Genomic DNA, 21,177 nt, shown 5'->3' with positions numbered 1-21,177 from the left:
TTTCTGTGCTTTGCTATGCAGTAAGAAATGTGATTGCTTGCTTCAGTGGTGGCGTTTTTAGCAGTGACAAAGGTCTTCAGGGTCTGTGTTTGTTTGCCGTACCTGGACACAGCGCGTTTTAATGTTGGACTCATCCTTGAATTCATGTTCATGTTTTGTCTTGTAATGACGTGTAACACTTGATGTGAGAAGTACAACGATCTCGAGGCATAATGCACAAACAACACGGTCATTTTTTTGCACAAAGCCCCTGTTATCTGTCCACGGTGGCTGTAAAGAACAAGATTTTCTTGCCGGAGGCGCTGTCATGATTCGTTCATTTATCATGCGCCGGTGTTTCTGTGGCTGGGTTAAAACACAGATCTCTCCTCCGTGCCGCGGAGACACACACTCACACACGAAGCAGAGGAGGAGGGGCGCTACCGTAGAGCCTCTAAATAGCACAGCGCGCCACTGAAGATGTCTATATTTCAGGTAAAAATGCTAATTTAAAAAAAAAAAATTATTATTTTTTGCTGTGCGCTTGCGTACCACTGGTTAATCCCTCGTGTGCCACTGCTGGCACGCATGTCATAGGTTGCTGACCCCTGCTGTAAAGTATTGCCTCATGAGAGATCACCAGTACCAGTATATATCAAGAAAAAAATAATAGTAGTTTGCTGCCATCTACTGACATGGATGGATGTTACAGTAGGCTGATCAGTGTGAAAAAGCAAAGAAACGGAATATTGGCATAATTTTTGGGAAAAATGAAATTAGAACATTTCCTGCGGCAGACCAGACAATGTCTCTCGGGACACTTGTGTGCCCTAGGACAGTGGTTGAAAAACACTAAACTAATGGTCAATATGTGTATGAATGTGATCATATTTTTTTCCATACAATCGGTTGAAGTTGACAAATGGTCACCTAAATGATTTCATACATGAAATTTGTTATGTGCATCAATAGAAAACTTGACTCTTGCTTTTGTTTTTGGCTACACACAGTCATAAACGCCTTCATTTTTTTCGGATCAGAAGAAAATCCCAAGTATGAGCCACTAGCCTGCATTTGCATTCTTGCTTGCATTTGGAATGATTAGAGCTGGCTTTGAAAACTTCTCTGAATGTTGTACTCTTCTGGACTCTTTTTAATGACAACTTTACAATATGTTACTTAATTACGAGGACATGATCTTTGCTCTTAGAGCTGAGTTCACTGGAGGTTTTTATTGATTTTTCAAAATGTGTTTTCTGTTATCTTGAGAAACTGAAATGGAAGAAGGAAGTACAGCTGAGAAGATGGAGCAAAAGAGAGGCTCCATAGATCAAAGGGACTCGACTTCAGCGGTAGCCAAAAATCCAGCAAAGGCCACAGTTCTTCAAAAAGAGGTAAGTGCGTCTGTATATTTTCAGAGAGATCACCTGTGTTGGGAACAATACTTTATAGAGTAATTGGTTATAGTTATTCAATACTTCTTCCATAAAGTAACTGAATTAGTAATTAAATTACTCTATAGTCAAAGTAAAGAGTTACCAGGAAGAGTAACTATTTCCGTTACCTTAAAAAATTGTTATATGTCAAAAATTTCGAATTTTTCTGAGCAAATACAGAACACCACGTTTGCTTGTAGAGATCAGAATTCCGACTATTTTTGAAGAACCGGCTTTTTCAGCTCTGGTCACTAACAGCTCTTCAGGTTGTTTTTGTTGCTTTAATCCATATATTAACAATTAGTATGTAACAGTATGCACAAAATAACTTAAAAAAAGAAAAAAACAAACGGAAGGAAAAATACAATAACAAAAGGAAAAAGAGAGCTAAAACAAGAAAAAAGAGGAAACTTTAGTTTTTATCTCAAGTTTTCATCTCAACACATTACCACTGCGATGGCACGGCGGATGGGTGGTTAGCATGCAGCCCAGTGATGCAGAGGTTCATAGTTCAAGTCCAGATATTGCAGCCTCCCCTTGTGGAGTTTGCATGTTCTTCCCGTGCCTGCTTGGGTTTCCTCCAGGCACTGAGGATTCCCAAAACACATGCATGTCGAGTTAATTGGTCGGTCCAAATTGTCACTAGGTGTGAATGAGTGAGTGAGTGGCTGGCAAACAGTTGAGGGTGTCCCCTGCCCACTGCCCAAAGACAGCTGGGATGGGCTCCAGCACCCCCGCGACCATATTGAGGATAAGCGGTGCAGATGATGGATGGATGGATGGACATTAACACTGGAAAACTGGATGTATAATTAGTCTTTACAAATCTATAAAAAAGATAAATAAAATACCAATTTGAGCCTTTTCATATGAACCGGCTGTAAATTGGTGGGGAGCGGGCTCCCTTCATCCGCGAACAACACAATTCAAGTGCAGCTCTCATTCGGCTTTTGTTTCCGTGCATTACTAAATAAATAGTTGTAATTGCTATCTAATGATATAGTGTTCGCTATATTGATTGCTGATATTTTTCAAATAGACCTGAGGTAAACAACTGAAAATGGCGTTGGGTTGCGGGGACACGCCGTTGCCGTTCTGCAGCCAAAGTAAGGCAACCCTCTTGTCAGTAACGGTAACGGCATTGTAACGGAGGAATTTTTTAAAATTTAGATTACCCAGTTACTGAAATAATAGTGCCGTTATGTAACAGCGTTAATTATAATAGCGCTATTTCTAATACTGACAATCACAAAACAAGATGTCTGGGTATATGTACCAGGCAGTGCCACAGCATCTGTCTCCACATATTAACTTCACAACATTGCATTGTTGGACCCAACAAACTTTTAAGCGGGTTCAAGCTAGTTGAATAAGGGGTCGGAAAAAGTGAACTCTAAATCCGCAGAGGCTAGGATTTAGTTTTATTTGGCTTCACATTAGTCCAAGTTGATGAGAAACTCACAAATAGTATATGTGTGTATGTATGTGTACGTATACTGTATATGGGTGATTCTCTGTTAGGAGCAAGTTTTCATGTCAGCATCTTTCTCCTACCCTGATTTCTGTCTAAAATTTGCAAAATGTATTCAAAAAGTATTTTTATTATTAACTTTAAGTGTTTGCCCTAATTTAACCCTAGATAAAATGCATTTCAAATATCATTTTGTATTTTATATAACTTTTTGATGACACACATGCTCAATTTGATTGTATGCGATGTAATCCACTTCCTCAAAAGACATAGGCCATCAAATCATTAAATCACATTTCTTCTTTCATAATTGGATAAACTAAACTCAACTTAATTGTGCAACTAAATGTAATGAATTTAAAGTTTTACTTGCCATTTTGTCCAAATCTACATGTTCCAGTAGTACAGTACTGTATTTATCAACCTTGTTAGAAAGTGCTCAAATTCAATATATATATATATATATATATATATCTCATCTCATCTCATCAGCTGCACCGCTTATCCTCAGTAGGGTGGCGGGGGTGCTGGAGCCCATCCCAGCAATCATCCGGCAGTGGGCAGGGGACACCCTGAACTGGTTGCCAGCCAATCACAGGGCACACAGGGACAGACAACTCACTCGCTCATTCACACCTAGGGACAATTTTGACCGGCCAATCCACCTGAAATGCATGTCTTTTGAATGTGGGAGGAAACCGGAGTGCCCGGAGGAAACCCACGCAATCACAGGGATACATACAAACTCCGCACAGGAAGTCCGGTAGCTGGATTTGAACCCACACAGGAAGTTCCCAAGACCTTAGAACTGTGCCGCACACGCGCTAACCACTGCGCCGCCGTGCTGCCAATAAATAAATAAATAAATATATATATATATATATATATATATATAGAGAGAGAGAGAGAGAGAGAGAGAGAGAGAGAGCCCTTTGCGTTAATCAGTAATAAAAAAATAAAAAAAATAAAAAAGGAAAAAAGAAGCTCCCTGCTTCAAAAAGGTTGTAGACCCCTTTTCCCTGCCGCTGTCGTACGCATTCAGTTCATCAGAAGATGGAGTGTTACTCCACACTCTTCAACCTCTCCCGACGGCACGCCAAGACCAAGATCTAGAGCAGTGTTTCTCAACTGGTGGGTCAGGACCCAAAAAGGGTCGCAGACTTGTTTTCAGTGGGTCCCGAACCTTTACCCTGGCAAATAATGCTAAGAAAAAGAAAAAAGTTGAGGGTCATTTACACAGTAGATGGGTTAATACCCTGCTCAATCTATTCTTCGTGTTCATTCAATCGGCGCTGTACAACTGTGCTTGTCAGGGAGCAGATCTCACTTTGTGATTTTGTTTTTTTTCATTTTTCTGTCCATAATAATGGGCCTCAAAAAGTTAGTGGAAAAAGGAAAGGAAAAGTAGAAAACAGCGAGAACAATGACCTAGTCAAAGAAGGAATTAATTGTGAAATACAAAAATATTGTACGAGTGTCCGCCATTGAAGCACTGCTTGAAGGTACAGTAAACTATTTAAAAACCTGATATTTCTAGTTTTCTTCTTCTTACCAGTATATTGATCCTTATTGTCTACAAAATTAAGTAATTGTTGTTGTTTAGGTACATGATTTTCTTTTTAAATATTTTGGGAACCAACCTTTTTGGTAAGTGGCTATTTTGATGCAGTTTTAGTTTGAGCTTATTTGAGATGTAGGCTTATATGCGAGTACCGTATTTTCCGCACTATAAGGCGCACCGGGTTATAGGGCGCACCCTGAAAAAATAGTTTTTGGTCCTATAATTGACATACATAAGACGCACCGGATTATAAGGCGCTGGGAACGTCGACAAAACAGTCAGATAGTTCAGTCAAACTTATTACCCCCTTAACATTCCGAAAGCTTGCAAAGAAGCAAATTTGTGTCGAGAACACCTGCGGATGCGGTGTCCGTACGATGTCACTCAAATGCATCGTTCCAAATATCATTCGGAAGGTTAAAGTCTTGGGATTCAAGAAATGCCAGCCATTCCTTAGTTTCTATTTCCTTTTTCGCTCGCAACATTACTGTGCATATGACAATAAACACTTGGAATTGAGTTTAATTTAAAAATAGACACTTCATTCCGTCCATTATCTGCACCGCTTATCACAGAAACATCGAGTTCAGTCTGAAACAAGATACAGGGAAAATATATAGCCGGAGTAGCTCACCGAAGTCGTTGTGTTCAATGATAATGTGCAGCCATGGTCCTCTTGTATCCGTGAGTGTAGTAAATCCAGGAGAATAAAATATTTACAAATACAGAATAGTAAAAAATGCTTTCTCTATGCCGTCAACCCCACGTGCTATTCACATTCATCTTTTTTGGCCAATTGCAGGCTTTGTTTTGCCGCTTAAGCCTATGCCAGCCTGTAAATGATAAAAAGGATCCGCCCCTTTACCTCCGAATAACTTTAGCCAATAGTGATCGATTCAACTGATGATTGACACATCTTTTTCGGCCAATTGCAGGCTTTGTTTTGCCGCTTAAGCCTATGCCTGTCACGAGACGTGGTGGCGTGGAAGGTGACCGGACCAGAACGTAGGCAGGAGGCATGAAGGGAGAACTCAAATGCGTTGACGATCCATAGGTTTTATTTAATAAAATAAAAGTCGCCCAATACTCCGAGGCAAAACAGAACAATACAGAGTTCCTCCGGCACAAACTCAACAGGACAAGGCATAACAGACTAAAACAGGACAAGGCATAACAGACTAAAACAGGACAAGGCATAACAGACCGGGATTGTGAATAATGAGTAATGAACCCGCACCCGCCAAACCCAAAATCCAGCCTTAAATTGCAGAACAGCAATCAGCTGATCTGCTTCAGCTTGAGTTCGGGGGCGTGGCATACTGGTCGTCATGGCGACCGTGACAGAGCCCCCCTCTTAAGGGACAGCTCCCGAGGTCCCAAAAAAGAAAAAATTACTACCTCGCGCCCCGGAATGTTGACGATCGCGATTGGAGCAACCCTGCTCCCTCCTCCGAACACGCAGGAACGGGGAGAGGCAGGCGCCATCTGCGTCGGGCGGATCGGAATCGGCGCTCGGCAGGGGGGGGTCTGGTGGCCAACTGGACAGGGGATGACAGACAGGCAGAACCGACGAGAACAGGACAGATAGGCAGAACCGACGAGAACAGGACAGATAAACAGGACAGGCAAAAACAGGACAGATAAACAGGACAGGCAAAAACAGGACAGATAAACAGGACAGGCCGATGCAGAAGAGTCGCACTCAGGACAGGCCGATGCAGAAGAGTCGCACTCAGGACAGGCCGATGCAGAAGAGTCGCACTCAGGACAGGCCGATGCAGAAGAGTCGCACTCAGGACAGGCCGATGCAGAAGAGTCGCACTCAGGTCAGGCCGATGCAGAAGAGTCGCACTCAGGTCAGGCCGATGCAGAAGAGTCGCACTCAGGTCAGGCCGATGCAGAAGAGTCGCACTCAGGTCAGGCCGATGCAGAAGAGTCGCACTCAGGTCAGGCCGATGCAGAAGAGTCGCACTCAGGTCAGGCCGATGCAGAAGAGTCGCACTCAGGACAGGCCGATGCAGAAGAGTCGCACTCAGGACAGGCCGATGCAGAAGAGTCGCACTCAGGACAGGCCGATGCAGAAGAGTCGCACTCAGGACAGGCCGATGCAGAAGAGTCGCACTCAGGACAGGCCGATGCAGAAGAGTCGCACTCAGGTCAGGCCGATGCAGAAGAGTCGCACTCAGGTCAGGCCGATGCAGAAGAGTCGCACTCAGGTCAGGCCGATGCAGAAGAGTCGCACTCAGGACAGGCCGATGCAGAAGAGTCGCACTCAGGGGGGTCAGATGCAGAAGAGTCGCACTCAGGGGGGTCAGATGCAGAAGAGTCGCACTCAGGGGGGTCAGATGCAGAAGAGTCGCACTCAGGGGGGTCAGATGCAGAAGAGTCGCCCTCAGGGGGGTCAGATTCAGAAGAGTCGCACTCAGGGGGGTCAGATTCAGAAGAGTCGCACTCAGGGGGGTCAGATTCAGAAGAGTCGCACTCAGGGGGGTCAGATTCAGAAGAGTCAGGCTCAGGGGTTCAGGTTCAGAAGTGGCGATTCAGACAGGACAGGCGGAATCAGAACAGGCAAGACATGAGAGGGTCAAAATCAAAACAGACAAGACATGAGAGAGTCAAAATCAGAACAGACAAGACATGAGAGAGTCAAAATCAGAACAGACAAGACATGAGAGAGTCAAAATCAGAACAGACAAAACAGGAGGAGCGGAGTCGGACTGGCAGGCAGCGGAGTCGGAGTCGGCCCGACGGGCAGCGGAGTCGGAGTCGGCCCGACGGGCAGCAGAGTCGGAGTCGGGCTGGCACGCAGGGGAGACGGAATAGCAGGCAATCGGCACGGGAGTCGGGCAGGCAGGCATGAGAGTTGAACAGGCAGGCGTCAATTCTTCCCGGGACCCCATTCGAGGCACAGCAAGGGCCACGACGGGCGGGGCCGTGGTTCGAACGGGCAGGGAAGGCCAACTCAGTAGGCGCCTGCCGAACTGCGCTCTCCAGCTCTCCCCAAGTCGCGCTGGGATCGTTCGCTGAGTTCTATTTGTTGGCTGGTTCATTCTGTCACGAGACGTGGTGGCGTGGAAGGTGACCGGACCAGAACGTAGGCAGGAGGCATGAAGGGAGAACTCAAATGCGTTGACGATCCATAGGTTTTATTTAATAAAATAAAAGTCGCCCAATACTCCGAGGCAAAACAGAACAATACAGAGTTCCTCCGGCACAAACTCAACAGGACAAGGCATAACAGACTAAAACAGGCCAAGGCATAACAGACTAAAACAGGACAAGGCATAACAGACCGGGATTGTGAATAATGAGTAATGAACCCGCACCCGCCAAACCCAAAATCCAGCCTTAAATTGCAGAACAGCAATCAGCTGATCTGCTTCAGCTTGAGTTCGGGGGCGTGGCATACTGGTCGTCATGGCGACCGTGACAATGCCAGCCTGTAAATGATAAAATGGATCCGCCTCTTTACCTCCGAATAACTTTAGCCAATAGTGATCGATTCAACTAATGATTGACACATCTTTTTCGGCCAATTGCAGGCTTTGTTTTGCCGCTTAAGCCTATGTCAGCCTGTAAATGATAAAAAGCATCCGCCCCTTTACCTCCGAATAACTTTAGCCAATAGTGATCGATTCAACTGATGAGTGACACATCTTTTTCGGCCAATTGCAGGCTTTGTTTTGCCGCTTAGGCCTATGCGAGCCTGTAAATGATAAAAAGGATCCGCCCCTTTACCTCCAAATAACTTTAGCCAATAGTGATCGATTCAAATGATGATTGACACATTGGTTAGCCAATGAAAAATCTAGTCGGCGGCTGCAAGTTTGTTACAAGACTTTGCGACTTAATATAATAATAATAATAATAATAATTTCCTTGTATTGTCATTCTGTGTAACAATGTACACAGAACGAAATGTCGATTGCATCTGACCCGATGCAGCCGCAGCCAAGAGAGGGCGCCGCCGACCACTTTTTAAGTCTTAGGAATGACTCGGCCGGGGCGCGAACCCGAACCTCCCAGTCTCAAAGCGGGCGCCTTACCATCTAGGCTACAGAGCATATTGATCCATAAATAAGGCGCACTGTATTATAAGGCGCATGGTCAGCTTTTGAAAAAAATAAAGGCTTTTAGGTGCGCCTTATAGTGCGGAAAATACGGTACATACAGTTTTTGGGGTTTTACTGGTCATTTTGCTTTTTGGATAAAAAAGAAGGGGGAAACAATTCTACCACAACTGCTTTAAATTGCACAATACTATATCATTTGATAAACTTAAGAAGTGGAATTTTCCCCCCTGATATGGTTTGCAGTTTGTCATAAGGGGGGAGGGGAGGTCCTCAAGTCAGAACAGTTAAGAACCACTCATCTAGAGAATCACACTTGTACGTATGTGACATGTTACAAGTACATAACGTGTTTATGTGTAAGCTCAGGTTGGTCTGCTGAGTGCCATCTGTTTGATCGTGGGAACTATGATCGGTTCAGGCATCTTCATCTCCCCCAAAGCGGTCTTGCTCCACTCTGGAGCTGTAGGACCCTGCCTCCTGATCTGGACTGCCTGTGGGGTATTAGCAATGCTGGGTAAGCGACTAAAACAATCTTTCATATGCATGCTTGCCTACGGACAACATAAAATGTCATTAGAAATATCATAATTTGAAGTTTGTTTCATATCCAGCAGGAATGTCAAACTCAGTATGGCACTGCGTCCCAATCCAGACTTCCTGTTCTCAATTACACTGAATCAGTAAAAAAAAAAAATTCAACTTACAATTTCTAGTCAGCTGACTTTAGTAGCCTACCCTACATGTTATAATCATGGATGACAAGGGATCTTTTATAAGCGGAACACATTTATTCACAAACAATGAGAAAAATATGATTTTACATGTTTGGATTAGAATATGTCTGTCTAAATTACTGATTCGGGGCACCTGCGGCTGCCCCGGTGGCACAAACAGCCCAGGTCGCTGATTGGCTCCTTGCCACTTGTTAAACCCCTCGACTCCCTGTTACCGGCGTTCGATTGTTGCGAACGTTTAGCTCCCGTTAAGGCAAGCCTTCCGAACCTGACTCCCTGTTTTTGACTCCCGCACGATTCCCGTTTTTTGACCCGTTTCTGAACCTGACTACGCCTGTTCTGCCCGCCGCCTGCCTACAACCTCTATTACGAACTTGACATCGCCTCTGATCTCCAGCCAAGCACTAAATAAAACACACTGTCTCTTTAGTGGGGAGGTTATGTGGTTCTTCTTGTTTTCAACTCTTTGGGTCACGATACCTTGTGCACAGTCAACAGAAGGACCACACTGCCTTTAAATAATGTGTATGTTTTTAAACATCTTATCAGAAAAAAAAAAACTCCCACTAATTTTCATTATCTGTTATGGTTGGCAGGGGCACTGTGCTATGCCGAGCTAGGCACCATGATCCCAAAATCGGGAGGGGAGTATTCCTACCTGATGGAGGCTCTGGGTTCCCCTGTGGCCTACCTTTACTCTTGGACCACCGTGATGGTCTTAAAGCCTTCTGCTTTTTCCATCATAACGCTGAGCTTTGCTGAGTATGCATCGGCTCCTTTCTTCCAAGAATGCAGTCCTCCTCTTCTTGTCATCAAATGTCTGGCGCTTGCAGCCATAGGTAACCCCAACTGCAGTCACGATACATAACAATCACCTACTACACCTAAAATATACTTTTTCAGTTTTCATCGTGACCATCAACTGCTTGAGTGTCAAACTGGCGAGTTATGTGCAAAACATCTTCACTGTGGCCAAGCTTGTCATCGTGGTCATCATAGTGGGAGCTGGTATTGTTCTCTTGGTGCAGGGTAAAACCTTTCTAGATGTGATTTTTTAATAGGTCACATTGGTGATTAGATGTTTTTTTCTGTTTGCTCAGGAAAAAAAGATAACTTATCAAATGCATTTGATGGCACATCAGTGTCTGCCGGTGGAATTGGACTTGCCTTTTATAATGGACTCTGGGCCTATGACGGATGGTAAATAGTCAGTTCTCCAAAGCTAATGCAGCTATTGACTTTCTGCACACATGGGACTAAACCACAAGACGACACCATAACGGACGGCAGTAATCCGTAGTAAACAGTTGGTAAAGCAAGTAAACAGTAGACAACCGCAAAAAAAGGTAATACTATTCAACACCATTGGCAGTGACTAGTCAAAGAAATATTGTGCGAATATTGGCTCACCTTGTCGGTAAGAACAAAGATTGCTATTTAGATTAACTGAGGGTATCATTAGCAGGTCGGTGGCCTTGGGGGTAGGGCGCCCGCCCCGAGGCTGGGAAGTTGCAGGTTCAAGCCTCGGCCGAGTCATACCTAAGACAACATTGATACTCACTGCCTCCCTGCTTGGCGCTCAGCATTAGGGGATGGAATTGGGGGTTTGGTCACCTAATGACTCCCAACACATCAGTTGGGTTGAGCGAGGGGGCTGGGAATCCCATCCTCTGTATCAATCTCCTAGAGTCAAAAATGTGAATGTGTTCTCGACTCTAGCCACCTCCCGGCTAGGGGGATATCGTATGTATATATATATATATATATATATATATATATATATATATATATATATATATATATATATATATATATATATATATATATATATATATATATATATATATATATATATATATATATATATATATATATAATCATGAGCAGGGCTAGCTACTGACCCATTCTTCCCCCTGACATATTCACACATCTAACAAAATTGTCCAATCTGCCTGACTTCAGTCCACACCATCTGTACCACTATTTTGTAAATGGAGTATTCCCATACACCGGCGCTGATCTAAAAGCTTATAAAAGTCTGGATGCTTACCAGTTTTTTGTAGCAAATTACATTGTGACTCATACCTACCTAAACCAAAAAATAGCTCGAAACTACATGTAACATACCTTGTAAAAAATGCTGCAAATCCTGGAATACTTTGAGGGCCGCCAGTATTGTGCCTCGGCTCAATGCCAGTCCTTCTGTTTTATTGCAGATAAACCTCTCCGTCGTCTGTCTTTATCAAAAGGGATACGCTAAAATTGCTAATCAGGCTTAGAACCTTGCTGGTTAGCTTAGCCCACCAACCCGCACAACAAAAAATTACCAAGGTAAAAAGCGGCGGTTATATGTCATGTCTGTCGTGGTTTTTAGTATTTGTTTCAACTCAAATGCTCATTCAAGTGTTTTCCCCAATGGTGCTACTTCCCGTCCGTCATGGCTCTCATTCTGCCATGGAAGGCAATGTGATGGCACGTGCATAGGGGCAATTGCATGACAGGGTATTTCCTTTGTAAGATGCCCCAATATTGTTTGTTTGTTTTTCTCTAATTTCCCAGGAGTCAACTGAATTTTATCACCGAGGAGCTGAAAAACCCTTTCAGGTAGGTACTGCATATGTATTGGCAGTACATTTTAGTGGTATAGGTTTTGTGCTGCCGGGCAGCACGGCGGCGCAGTGGTTAGCGCATGTGCGGCACAGTTCTGAGGTCATGAGATCAAACCTTCCTGTGTGGAGTTTGCATGTTCTCTCCGTGCTCACGTGGGTTTCCTCCGGCATTCCAAAAACATGTACGTCAGGTTAATTGGTCGGTTCGAAATTGTTCCTAGGTGTGAATGAGCGAGTGAGTTGTCTGTCTGTGTGCCCTGCGACTGGCTGGCAACCAGTTCAGGGTGTCCCCTGCCTACTGCCCAAATATAGCTGGGATGGGCTCCAACACCCCCGCCACCCTACTGAGGATAGCGGTGCAAATAATAGATGGATGGATGGATAAATTTTGAATAAGAAACCCAAATAGTTTTATAAATATTTGTTTATTGGTTTGCAAATTTTGATCAAATGTATGCGGTAAAGAGATTATAATTATTAAAGCTAATTCGTGTCTTTGGAAATAAAAATAAAATAGCTGTACAGAGATTACGTTAAAATAATTGTTTTTGTATATCATTAAAAAATTGTAAATGGCTTGCGGCCTGAAATTTCAACACCCCTCTTTTTAAAAATGACGCTTTTGTTGATAAGTTTATATTCATATGAAAGCTCCATATTTGTCATTGTGCTTTATCACCCAGCATTACATTTGAATGATTAAAATATTTTTTTTAAATCATATAATGAATGGATACCCCCATTAGTGCAGTCACTTGGTCAGGGTTTGGTGCATAAAGTCCTTCTTTTCTCCAAAATATGTCAGCTTTACCCCATTTTCCAGTCCTCTTCACTCCCCACGTGTTTGCAATAAACGATCAGCCACCTCTACTATAAATACCCAGGGCTCCAACCTCACTTTGCTGAACCATTTTGATTCCTTAAGACTTACTCACAAACACGGCAAGCTTCGTCTCCAATGACCTACTCCCTCAATTTCCGTCATGTTCCAGTTTCTTCACTCGAAGACCAGCAACTCCAATCCTTTTTTAAAAAGGTATTCCCAAGTCTTCTTTTCAAGATTCTCTCCAACCCAAAATCCTCTCAAGTATCCCTTCATGTTTTCCCTCCTCATCCCAAAGCCTGCCACTTCAACTGTCCCCCCACAGCTGCTCCAGGTGCCTGAGTACAAAACATGACTTTTTGACCAAAAGTGAACGTCTTCAGGCCCGGGGTACCAGACGAGAGCTTGAAGAAATGGAAGCTTGACTTGGGAATACCTTTAAGAAGACGGTTGATGTAGCAGGTCTTGGAATGAGGAGGGAAAACTTGAAAGTGATACCTGTGATGGAGAGGATTTTGAAAAGGAGACTTGGGAATACCTTTAAGAAGGTTGGAGTGGCAGGCCTTGGAGTAGAGAAACTGGAACATGGAGGAAATTGAAGAAGGAAGTTGTGTGACGCCTAAATCGTCGTTTTGGCGGGGGAAAGTCTTGAGGAATAGAAACAGTCAGGCAAAGTGAGGTGGGAGCCCAGCATATTTATAGCTGAGGTGGCTCAATGAAACCCCCTGGGGAGAGGAATAGTGAGGGGGGGAGAGGAATAGTGAGGGGGACTGGAAAATGGGGTAATATTTTGGGGAAAAAGAACTGCAATGACAAATACTCTATACTACGTGGTTAATGTTTCAGCAGTTTTTGTTGGACTAAAAGCAACTACCTGACCCAGGCTTCCCCCTATTTCTTTTTCAAGGTAACATTGTTCATTTATCTTTAAAAAAATGTAATAATTTTATTTATACACAGTCTGTTAGGTCTTTTTTTGCATATTTGGTCTTGGAGTAATCCCAAAGTAATTGTAAGTAACCAAGTTACATTACTGGAATATTATGGTACTTGGATTACATTATTGATGACATTTTTCAACAGGTAACAAGTAAGTGTATCAGATTACATTTTCGAAGTAACTCTGCTTCCAGCACACACTTGATGATTCTTTTGAAATGTAATTTTTCCCAGGAATCTGCCCTTAGCCATCCTCATCGGGATCCCTCTAGTGGCCGTGTGTTATGTTATGGTCAACCTTGCCTATTTCACTGTAATGACCCCCAATGAACTGCTGTCATCCTCAGCTGTAGCTGTGGTAAGCCTGCTATGATAACAAGAACTAGACAATTGTATGAGTTGGGGCTGGACTCTGGCACGTAGTTGTTATCATGTCATCGTTAGCATTAATAGTTAGCATTTAGCTGTTAGTATGACTCGTGAGAATGTAGTCGGTAGGTTGTAGTCGTTAGCATATAGTGGTGAGCATCTATTCGTTAGCATGTAGTCATGAGCACGACTCGTTAGCCTGTACTTGTCAGCATGTTATCATTACCATGACTCGTTAGCATCAACTCGTTAGCATTTAGCTGTTAGCATGATTCGTCTGCATGTTATCCATTAGCATTTACCCGTTGTCATGTAGTCATTAGCCTGTAGCTGTTAGCATGACTCGTTAGCCTGCAGCTAACAGCATGATTTGTGAATATGTAGCCATTAACATTACTCATCAGCATACAGTCGTTAGCATCTACTTGTTAGCATGTAGCTGCTAGCATGGCTTTTGTGCTACTACTTGTTAGCATGACTCATTAGCATATACTTTTTAGCATGTAGCCCTTAACATTTACTCGTTAGCATGTAGCTGTTAGCATGACCCGTTAGCATGTATCCATTAGCATGGGTTATCAGCATAAAGTAGTTTGCATAATTGGTTAGCATGCAGTCGTTAGCATATAGCCGTAAGGGTTTACTGATTAGCATGTAGCTGTTAGCATGAATCTCTAGCATGTAGCCGTAAGCATGACTTGTTAGTATGCGGCCTTTAGCATCATTTGTTGGCATGTAGTCGTTAACATGTATTCATTAGCATTTGCTCGTTAGCATGTGACACAAGCATGACCTCTTAACATCACTTATTAGCATGTAGTCGATAGCATGATTCATTAGCATGCTGTAGTTAGCATGTATCCATTAGCATTTACTCGTTTGGATGTAGCCCTTAGCATGGCTCATAAACAGTTTCTCGTTAACATGTAGCCATTTGCATGATTCGTTATCATCTACTTGTTAGCATGCCTTTTGGTCATGGTTACACATAATGTAGGTCAGTGACCCACTTGGGACGACCCTGGAAACTTCTCTGGTTACCATGGTGATAAAACTTCCCCTTTTAATACAAATGGGCCCATTCATTCCGGATGGGAAAACCACGGCCCGTTCATTCCAGACAGGATAACTTTTCCGTTATTTCAACCATAATGTTGAGGTAATAACAGGTATCAAAACATAGCTCACGATTATACATCTAGTTGGGGTATTTTCAAAGCTGGTGGGCAAGAGATGCACCTTGTGAGCCCCAACTACTAACCAAACAATCCATGCTTCTCAGCCTTGTTTTGAATATGTTCACTGTAGACATTTGGCGACAAAGTTCTTCACCCTATGGCTTGGATTGTTCCGCTTTTCGTCGTCTTTTCAACATTTGGCTCAGCCAATGGAAGCTGCTTCACTGCAGGAAGGTGGCACTAATTAGACGGGGGAATTTTTTTTGAAGGTAATGTCATGCCATAACTGAATCAAAAGTTTGTTTCTTAGGCTGGCCTATGTGAGCGGCAGGGAAGGTCACATGGTGGAAATTTTATCTTTTATCAGTCTGAGGCGCTTCACTCCATCCCCAGCTCTGATGTTTAACGTGAGTGTTCCCGACATTTTATGTTGTTATTGTCATACTTTGTGAAACATTGGATTGAACTATTTTATTTAAGGCATTTATCAACATTAAAAAACAAATAACTAAGAAATTGATGAATAGGTTTCAATGAAAAGAAACAAAAAGAATACTTATTTTATCTTTTGTGACCCATTTCACTATGAACTGATGATAAGTGATAACAATGGCTTAATATTTATATATATTGCTTTCACGGTTCTTTGACTCCAAAAGGTTCTTTACGCTTGCACTAAAACATCATTTCAGTTAGAAATCAAACTGACTAGTATATCGCAATGACTCATCACTGGTAAGCTATTTTCAGAACCTGTGCACAAGCTAAGTTAGGTGTTCTTAGGGGGCTACCCTTTGCCTGCGGGCACCTTGTCAGAGACACCTGCTTTACAGAAAGTTCTGTTGCTATCGTATATCTTATATATTCAAATTATTTTTGTTTGTTTTCTTTGTAGGGTTTTCTAGCTATTTTATACATCATCCCGGCAGACATCAACATCCTTATCAACTACTTCAGCTTTGCTCAGTGGTTCTTTTACGGACTGACAATGTTTTCCCTTCTCGTCATGCGTTTCACAAGGAAGGGATTGAAAAGACCAGTCAAGGTGCAGAGAATCAGATATTTTCTGAACCGTGCAACAAAAGCTCAACTGTTTTCATTCATTTCAAAGGTTCCCATGATAATTCCTATCATTATGATGCTTGTCTCTTGCTACCTGGTCATTGCCCCCATTCTTGACAATCCCGAAATGGAGTATCTCTACTGTGCCGCCTTTATTCTCAGCGGCCTCCTCCTGTACTACCCCTTTGTCCATCTGAAGGTCAAGTGGGCAAGCAAACTCATTAGTAAGTTTATTCATCTTCTTGCACACCTTTGTCAAGCATGCGGTGCGTGGGTCGGATCAGACACACCAAGGGTTTTCATCCTTTTTTTGTTTTTCTCTTTTTTTCTCTCTCCCTTTCTTTGTTTCACTCTTTGTCTCTCCTTTTCTCTTCCTCTCTTGCTCTTCTTATTTCTCTGTGTGTTCTTTTCTATGTTTTTAGTCTCTCCCTTTCTTTTGTTCTTTCTTTCTCTCTTTCCCTCTCTCTCTCCTTGTCTTTCCCGCTCTCTACCTTTACCTCTCTTATAAACTGACACCCTGATTTCATTGCTGTCAAAGAACAGAAAACAGAATAATTTACGATCTGCTTTTAAAAAGTAGCACATAACGCATCATGTTGTAATGACAGTTGAGTTATAAAATTGTATTTATAACGCTTTACAGTACTCATTACAGAGAAAAGTAATTGTATAACCAGAACACTTCAAACTCTTAGTTGGAGCATATATATATATATATATATATATATATATATATATATATATATATATATATATATATATATATACAGGACTGTCTCAGAAAATTAGAATATTGAGATAAAGTTCTTTATTTTCTGTAATGCAATTAAGAAAACAAAAATGTCATACATTCTGGATTAATTACACATCAACTGAACTATTTCAAGCCTTTTATTATTTTAATATTGCTGAATTTGGCTTACAGCTTAAGAAAACTCAAAAATCCTATCTCAAAATATTAGAATATCATGAAAAAGTATACAAGTAGGCTATTCAACTAATCACCTGAATCATCTAATTAACTCGAAACACCTTGTGAGGGTTTCCTGAGCCTTAAAAACACTCAGCTTGGTTCAGTAAACTAAATCACAAGTATGGGGAAGACTGCTGATCTGACTGCTGTCCAGAGGACCATCATTGATACCCTCCATCAGGAGGGTAAGACACAAAAAGAAATTTCTCAAAGAGCAGGCTGTTCACAGAGTGCATTTTCAAAGCATATCCACAAAAAGTCTGTTGGAAGGGAAAAATGTGGCCGGAAACGCTGCACAACCAAGAGAGATGACCGCAGCCTTAACAAAATTGTGAAGAAGAGCCGCTTCCAGAATTTGGGGGAGCTTCAAAGACAGTGGGCTGAAGCTGGAGTCCAGGTATCAAAAGCCACAGTTCACAGACATGTCCGGGAAATGGGCTACAATAGCCGTATTCCCATGGTCAAGCCACTTCTGAACTCAAGACAACGGAAGAAGCGTCTGACTTGGGCTATGGAGAAGAAGCACTGGACAGTTGCAGAGTGGTCCAAAGTCCTCTTTTCAGACGAAAGCAAGTTTTGCATTTCATTTGGAAGTCAAGGCGCCAGAGTCTGGAGAAAGGCTGGAGAGGAGCAAAATCCAAGTTGCTTGAAATCCAGTGTGAAGTTCCCACAGTCAGCAATGGTTTGGGGAGCCATGTCAGCTGCTGGTGTTGGTCCACTGTGTTTCATCAAGTCCAGAGTAAATGCAACTGTGTACCAAGAGATTTTAGAGCACTACATGCTTCCATCTGCTGAAAAGCTCTATGGAGATGAGGATTTCATTTTCCAGCATGATCTGGCACCTGCCCACAGTGCCAAAACCACCAGTAACTGGTGCACTGACCATGGCATCACTGTCCTTGATTGGCCTGCTAATTCCCCTGACCTGAACCCCATCGAGAATTTGTGGGGTATAGTTAAGAAGAAGATGAAAGACACCAGACCTACAAATGCAAATGAGCTGAAGGCCGCTATCGAAGCATCCTGGGCATCAATAACACCTCAGCAATGCCACAGGCTGATTGCCTCCATGCCACGCCGGATTGATGCAGTAATCCGTGCAAAAGGATTCCCAACCAAGTACCGAGTGCATCAATGGACATTTTCAAATGTTGGATTTAGTTTTGCTGTTATGAAATTATTTTTTTACTTGGTCTGAGGAAGTATTCTAATATTTTGAGATAGGATTTTTGAGTTTTTTTTCAGCTGAAAGCCAAAATCAGCAATATTCAAATAATAAAAGGCTTGAAATAGTTCAGTTGATGTCTAATGAATCCAGAATGTATGACATTTTTGTTTTTTTAATTGCATTACAGAAAATAAAGAACTTTATCACAATATTCAAATTTTCTGAGACAGTCTGTATATATGTATGTATGTGTATATGTATATTTATGTATATGTATATGTATATGTATATATGTATATGTATATATGTATATGTATATATGTATATATGTATATGTATATATGTATATATGTATATATGTATATGTATATATGTATATGTATATATGTATATATATAGGTGTATGTATATGTATATATATGTATATGTATACAAAACAAATTATATCTCTGCCTAACATGAAAAACTCTTTACAAAACACCTAGCATTAATGTCAGACGTTTGTGTAATGTACCACATGTCAAATGAATGTTAATCCTAAGCAAATGTGTTATATCTATCTGACAACTATTTCTATAACTATTTTCATGTTTGCTGCTCTCACAGGTCCTATTACTAAACACCTGCAACTACTGCTGGAAGTTGTTCCTCCTGAGAAACTTGAATGATCAAATGGCAATCTAAGTCTACCTTCGTTTGGCAGATGAATAGCCGAATGATGATGTGTTTCCGGTATGAATGAAGTTTCCAGTTTGTGTTTCAAAGGACACAAAATGAAATACAGAATGAGTATATTGAACCCTTTAGCCTCACAAATGTAATCAAACTCAAATTTCACTGACCTTTTCAGAGGTATTCATTTTACATTTTTATGATAAGTTTAGGTTTAGTAGACACTGAAAATAAGGAGAGAAAACATCAATGAATTTTGAACTTGCAAGGAGAACAGGCGAGAGAACACGGACCTCAGATAAGAAAATCCAACATGTTCTTAAGGCCCTTGTATTAAATTTTATTAGTGACAAAATGCAGATCCGCCCAAAGAACAGCAACATTATTGGCCAATAGTGACAATGATGTAAGCAAATCCTGAATTGTCTTGGTCACTGGCAGCAGAGAACAATGTGCATTGCTAATATTCAGGGTTGCGTAGGGTTACTTTACCTGGATTACTTTCAATTACTTTTGGATTACTCCAATACCAAATATGCCAATAAAAGACAAAACAAACTAAATATGAATAAAATTACTTAATTTTGTGCAGGCTTGGGGAGTAACGGAATACATGGAACGGCAAAAATGATGTTGGCAAGCTGTTTGGATTTATTTTCATTTTGTTTCTGTCGCATTTTATGTTAGTTTTGCCGGAGATCAAAGAGATTAAAGCCAGGAGAGAAAGCTTACCACGTGTTGTGAGTCATAATTTTATTCATATTTAGTTTCTTTTGTCTTTTATTAGCATATTTGGTATTGGAGTAATCCAAAAGTAATTGAAAGTAATCCAGTTAAAGTAACCCTACCCAACCCTGCTAATATTGTTGTGGTACACTAGTTAAACTGATTTACACAAATGATTTTTGTTTTTATTCCACACAATCTGTTTTGCTGTAAGTAAATACAGTGCCATGACAAAGTGCTTCATTGCCTTAGTACCAGGGCATCTTGTGGTTGACAGAATAATGAAATCGGGTGTTTAACAGATCTTAAAGAAGAATGTCTGGCCATCATTTTGTGCTCTCAAACTAAAGAGCTCTGGGATCATAAAGCAGGACAACGATCCAAAACACACCAGCAAGTCCACCTCTGAATGTCTAAAAAATAAAAATAAATACGGTTCTGGAGTGGCTAAGTCAAAGTCGGATCTAAATCGGATTGAGATTCTGTGGTGTGACCTTAAACGGGAGGTTATTGGTACAAAACCCCTCCAATATGGCCTATTTGATACTATTTTGCAAAGAAGAGTGGGCCAGCGTTCCTCCAGGGTGTTGTGAAAGACTCATCATAAATTAGCGTAAACATTTGATTTCTGTTATCCCTGCAACGGGTAGCCTAACTCGTGCTAAGGTTCAAGGGGCAATTACTTTTTCACATAGGGCCACATATGTTTTGATATTTTTTGTGCCTTAATAAATTGAATCAACATTTCAAAACTGCATATTGTATTTGGGTTGTCTATGTGTGATATTAAAAATGGTTTGATGACCGGAAACTTTTGTGAGTGATAATTATGCAAAAAACTGGAGCATCCCAGCCTTCTCCGGGCAGTGGGCAGGGGACACCCTGAACTGGTTGCCAGCCAGTCGCAGGGCACACAGGGACAGACAGCTCATTCGCTCATTCACACCTAGGGACAATTTAGACCGGCCAATTCACCTGAAATGCATGTTTTTGGAACGTGGGAGGAAACCGGAGTGCCCGGAGGAAACCCACGCAAGCACGGAGAGAACATACAAACTCCGCACAGGAAGTCTGGAGCTGGATTTGAATCCACGACAGGTTCCCGAGACATGAACTGTGCCGCACAAGCGCTACCCACTGCGCCGCCGTGCTGCCTCTGTGCTAGTTATCAAGCTGATTTAGGCCTGCTTTCTAGCCAGCTAGCTAGCTTTGATTTTAGCTGTAGTCCTATTTTCTTTTACTTTTGCAATGGCATGGGGATTATGTGTACTGGTATTCATACCTGATATCAGTATTGATGACTATTCAAGAGTTGAATTAGGGCCGGGCCTCAAACTATCATCCTGCGGGCTGCAAGTTTTAGACCCCTGCTGTCTCCTCTCTTGCTCCTCCAATCAATCCAGT

At 42.0% G+C, this 21,177-nt stretch overlaps 1 protein-coding gene across 1 annotated transcript; it reads left to right on the top strand.

Moving 5' to 3' along the window:
- Positions 1–1,092: 1,092 nt before the first annotated feature.
- On the top strand, positions 1,093–19,595 carry slc7a9 (solute carrier family 7 member 9). Its single transcript, XM_088333296.1, has 12 exons — positions 1,093–1,373; positions 8,887–9,034; positions 9,851–10,093; positions 10,158–10,283; positions 10,355–10,454; positions 11,814–11,858; positions 13,860–13,983; positions 15,303–15,406; positions 15,483–15,579; positions 16,068–16,217; positions 16,284–16,458; positions 18,982–19,595. Exons 1-12 carry the CDS (start codon positions 1,257–1,259, stop codon positions 19,041–19,043), a joined length of 1,491 nt encoding a protein of 496 aa, XP_088189422.1. The 5' UTR covers positions 1,093–1,256; the 3' UTR covers positions 19,044–19,595.
- The last annotated feature ends 1,582 nt before the right edge of the window (positions 19,596–21,177 follow it).

The sequence above is a fragment of the Urocampus carinirostris genome, chromosome 4 (assembly GCF_059441175.1).
Source record: "Urocampus carinirostris isolate Australia breed hairy pipefish chromosome 4, RoL_Ucar_1.0, whole genome shotgun sequence".
Lineage (NCBI taxonomy): Eukaryota > Metazoa > Chordata > Actinopteri > Syngnathiformes > Syngnathidae > Urocampus > Urocampus carinirostris.
The sequence above is the reverse complement of the archived record's forward strand: the minus strand, read 5'-3'. Positions and strand labels throughout refer to the sequence as shown.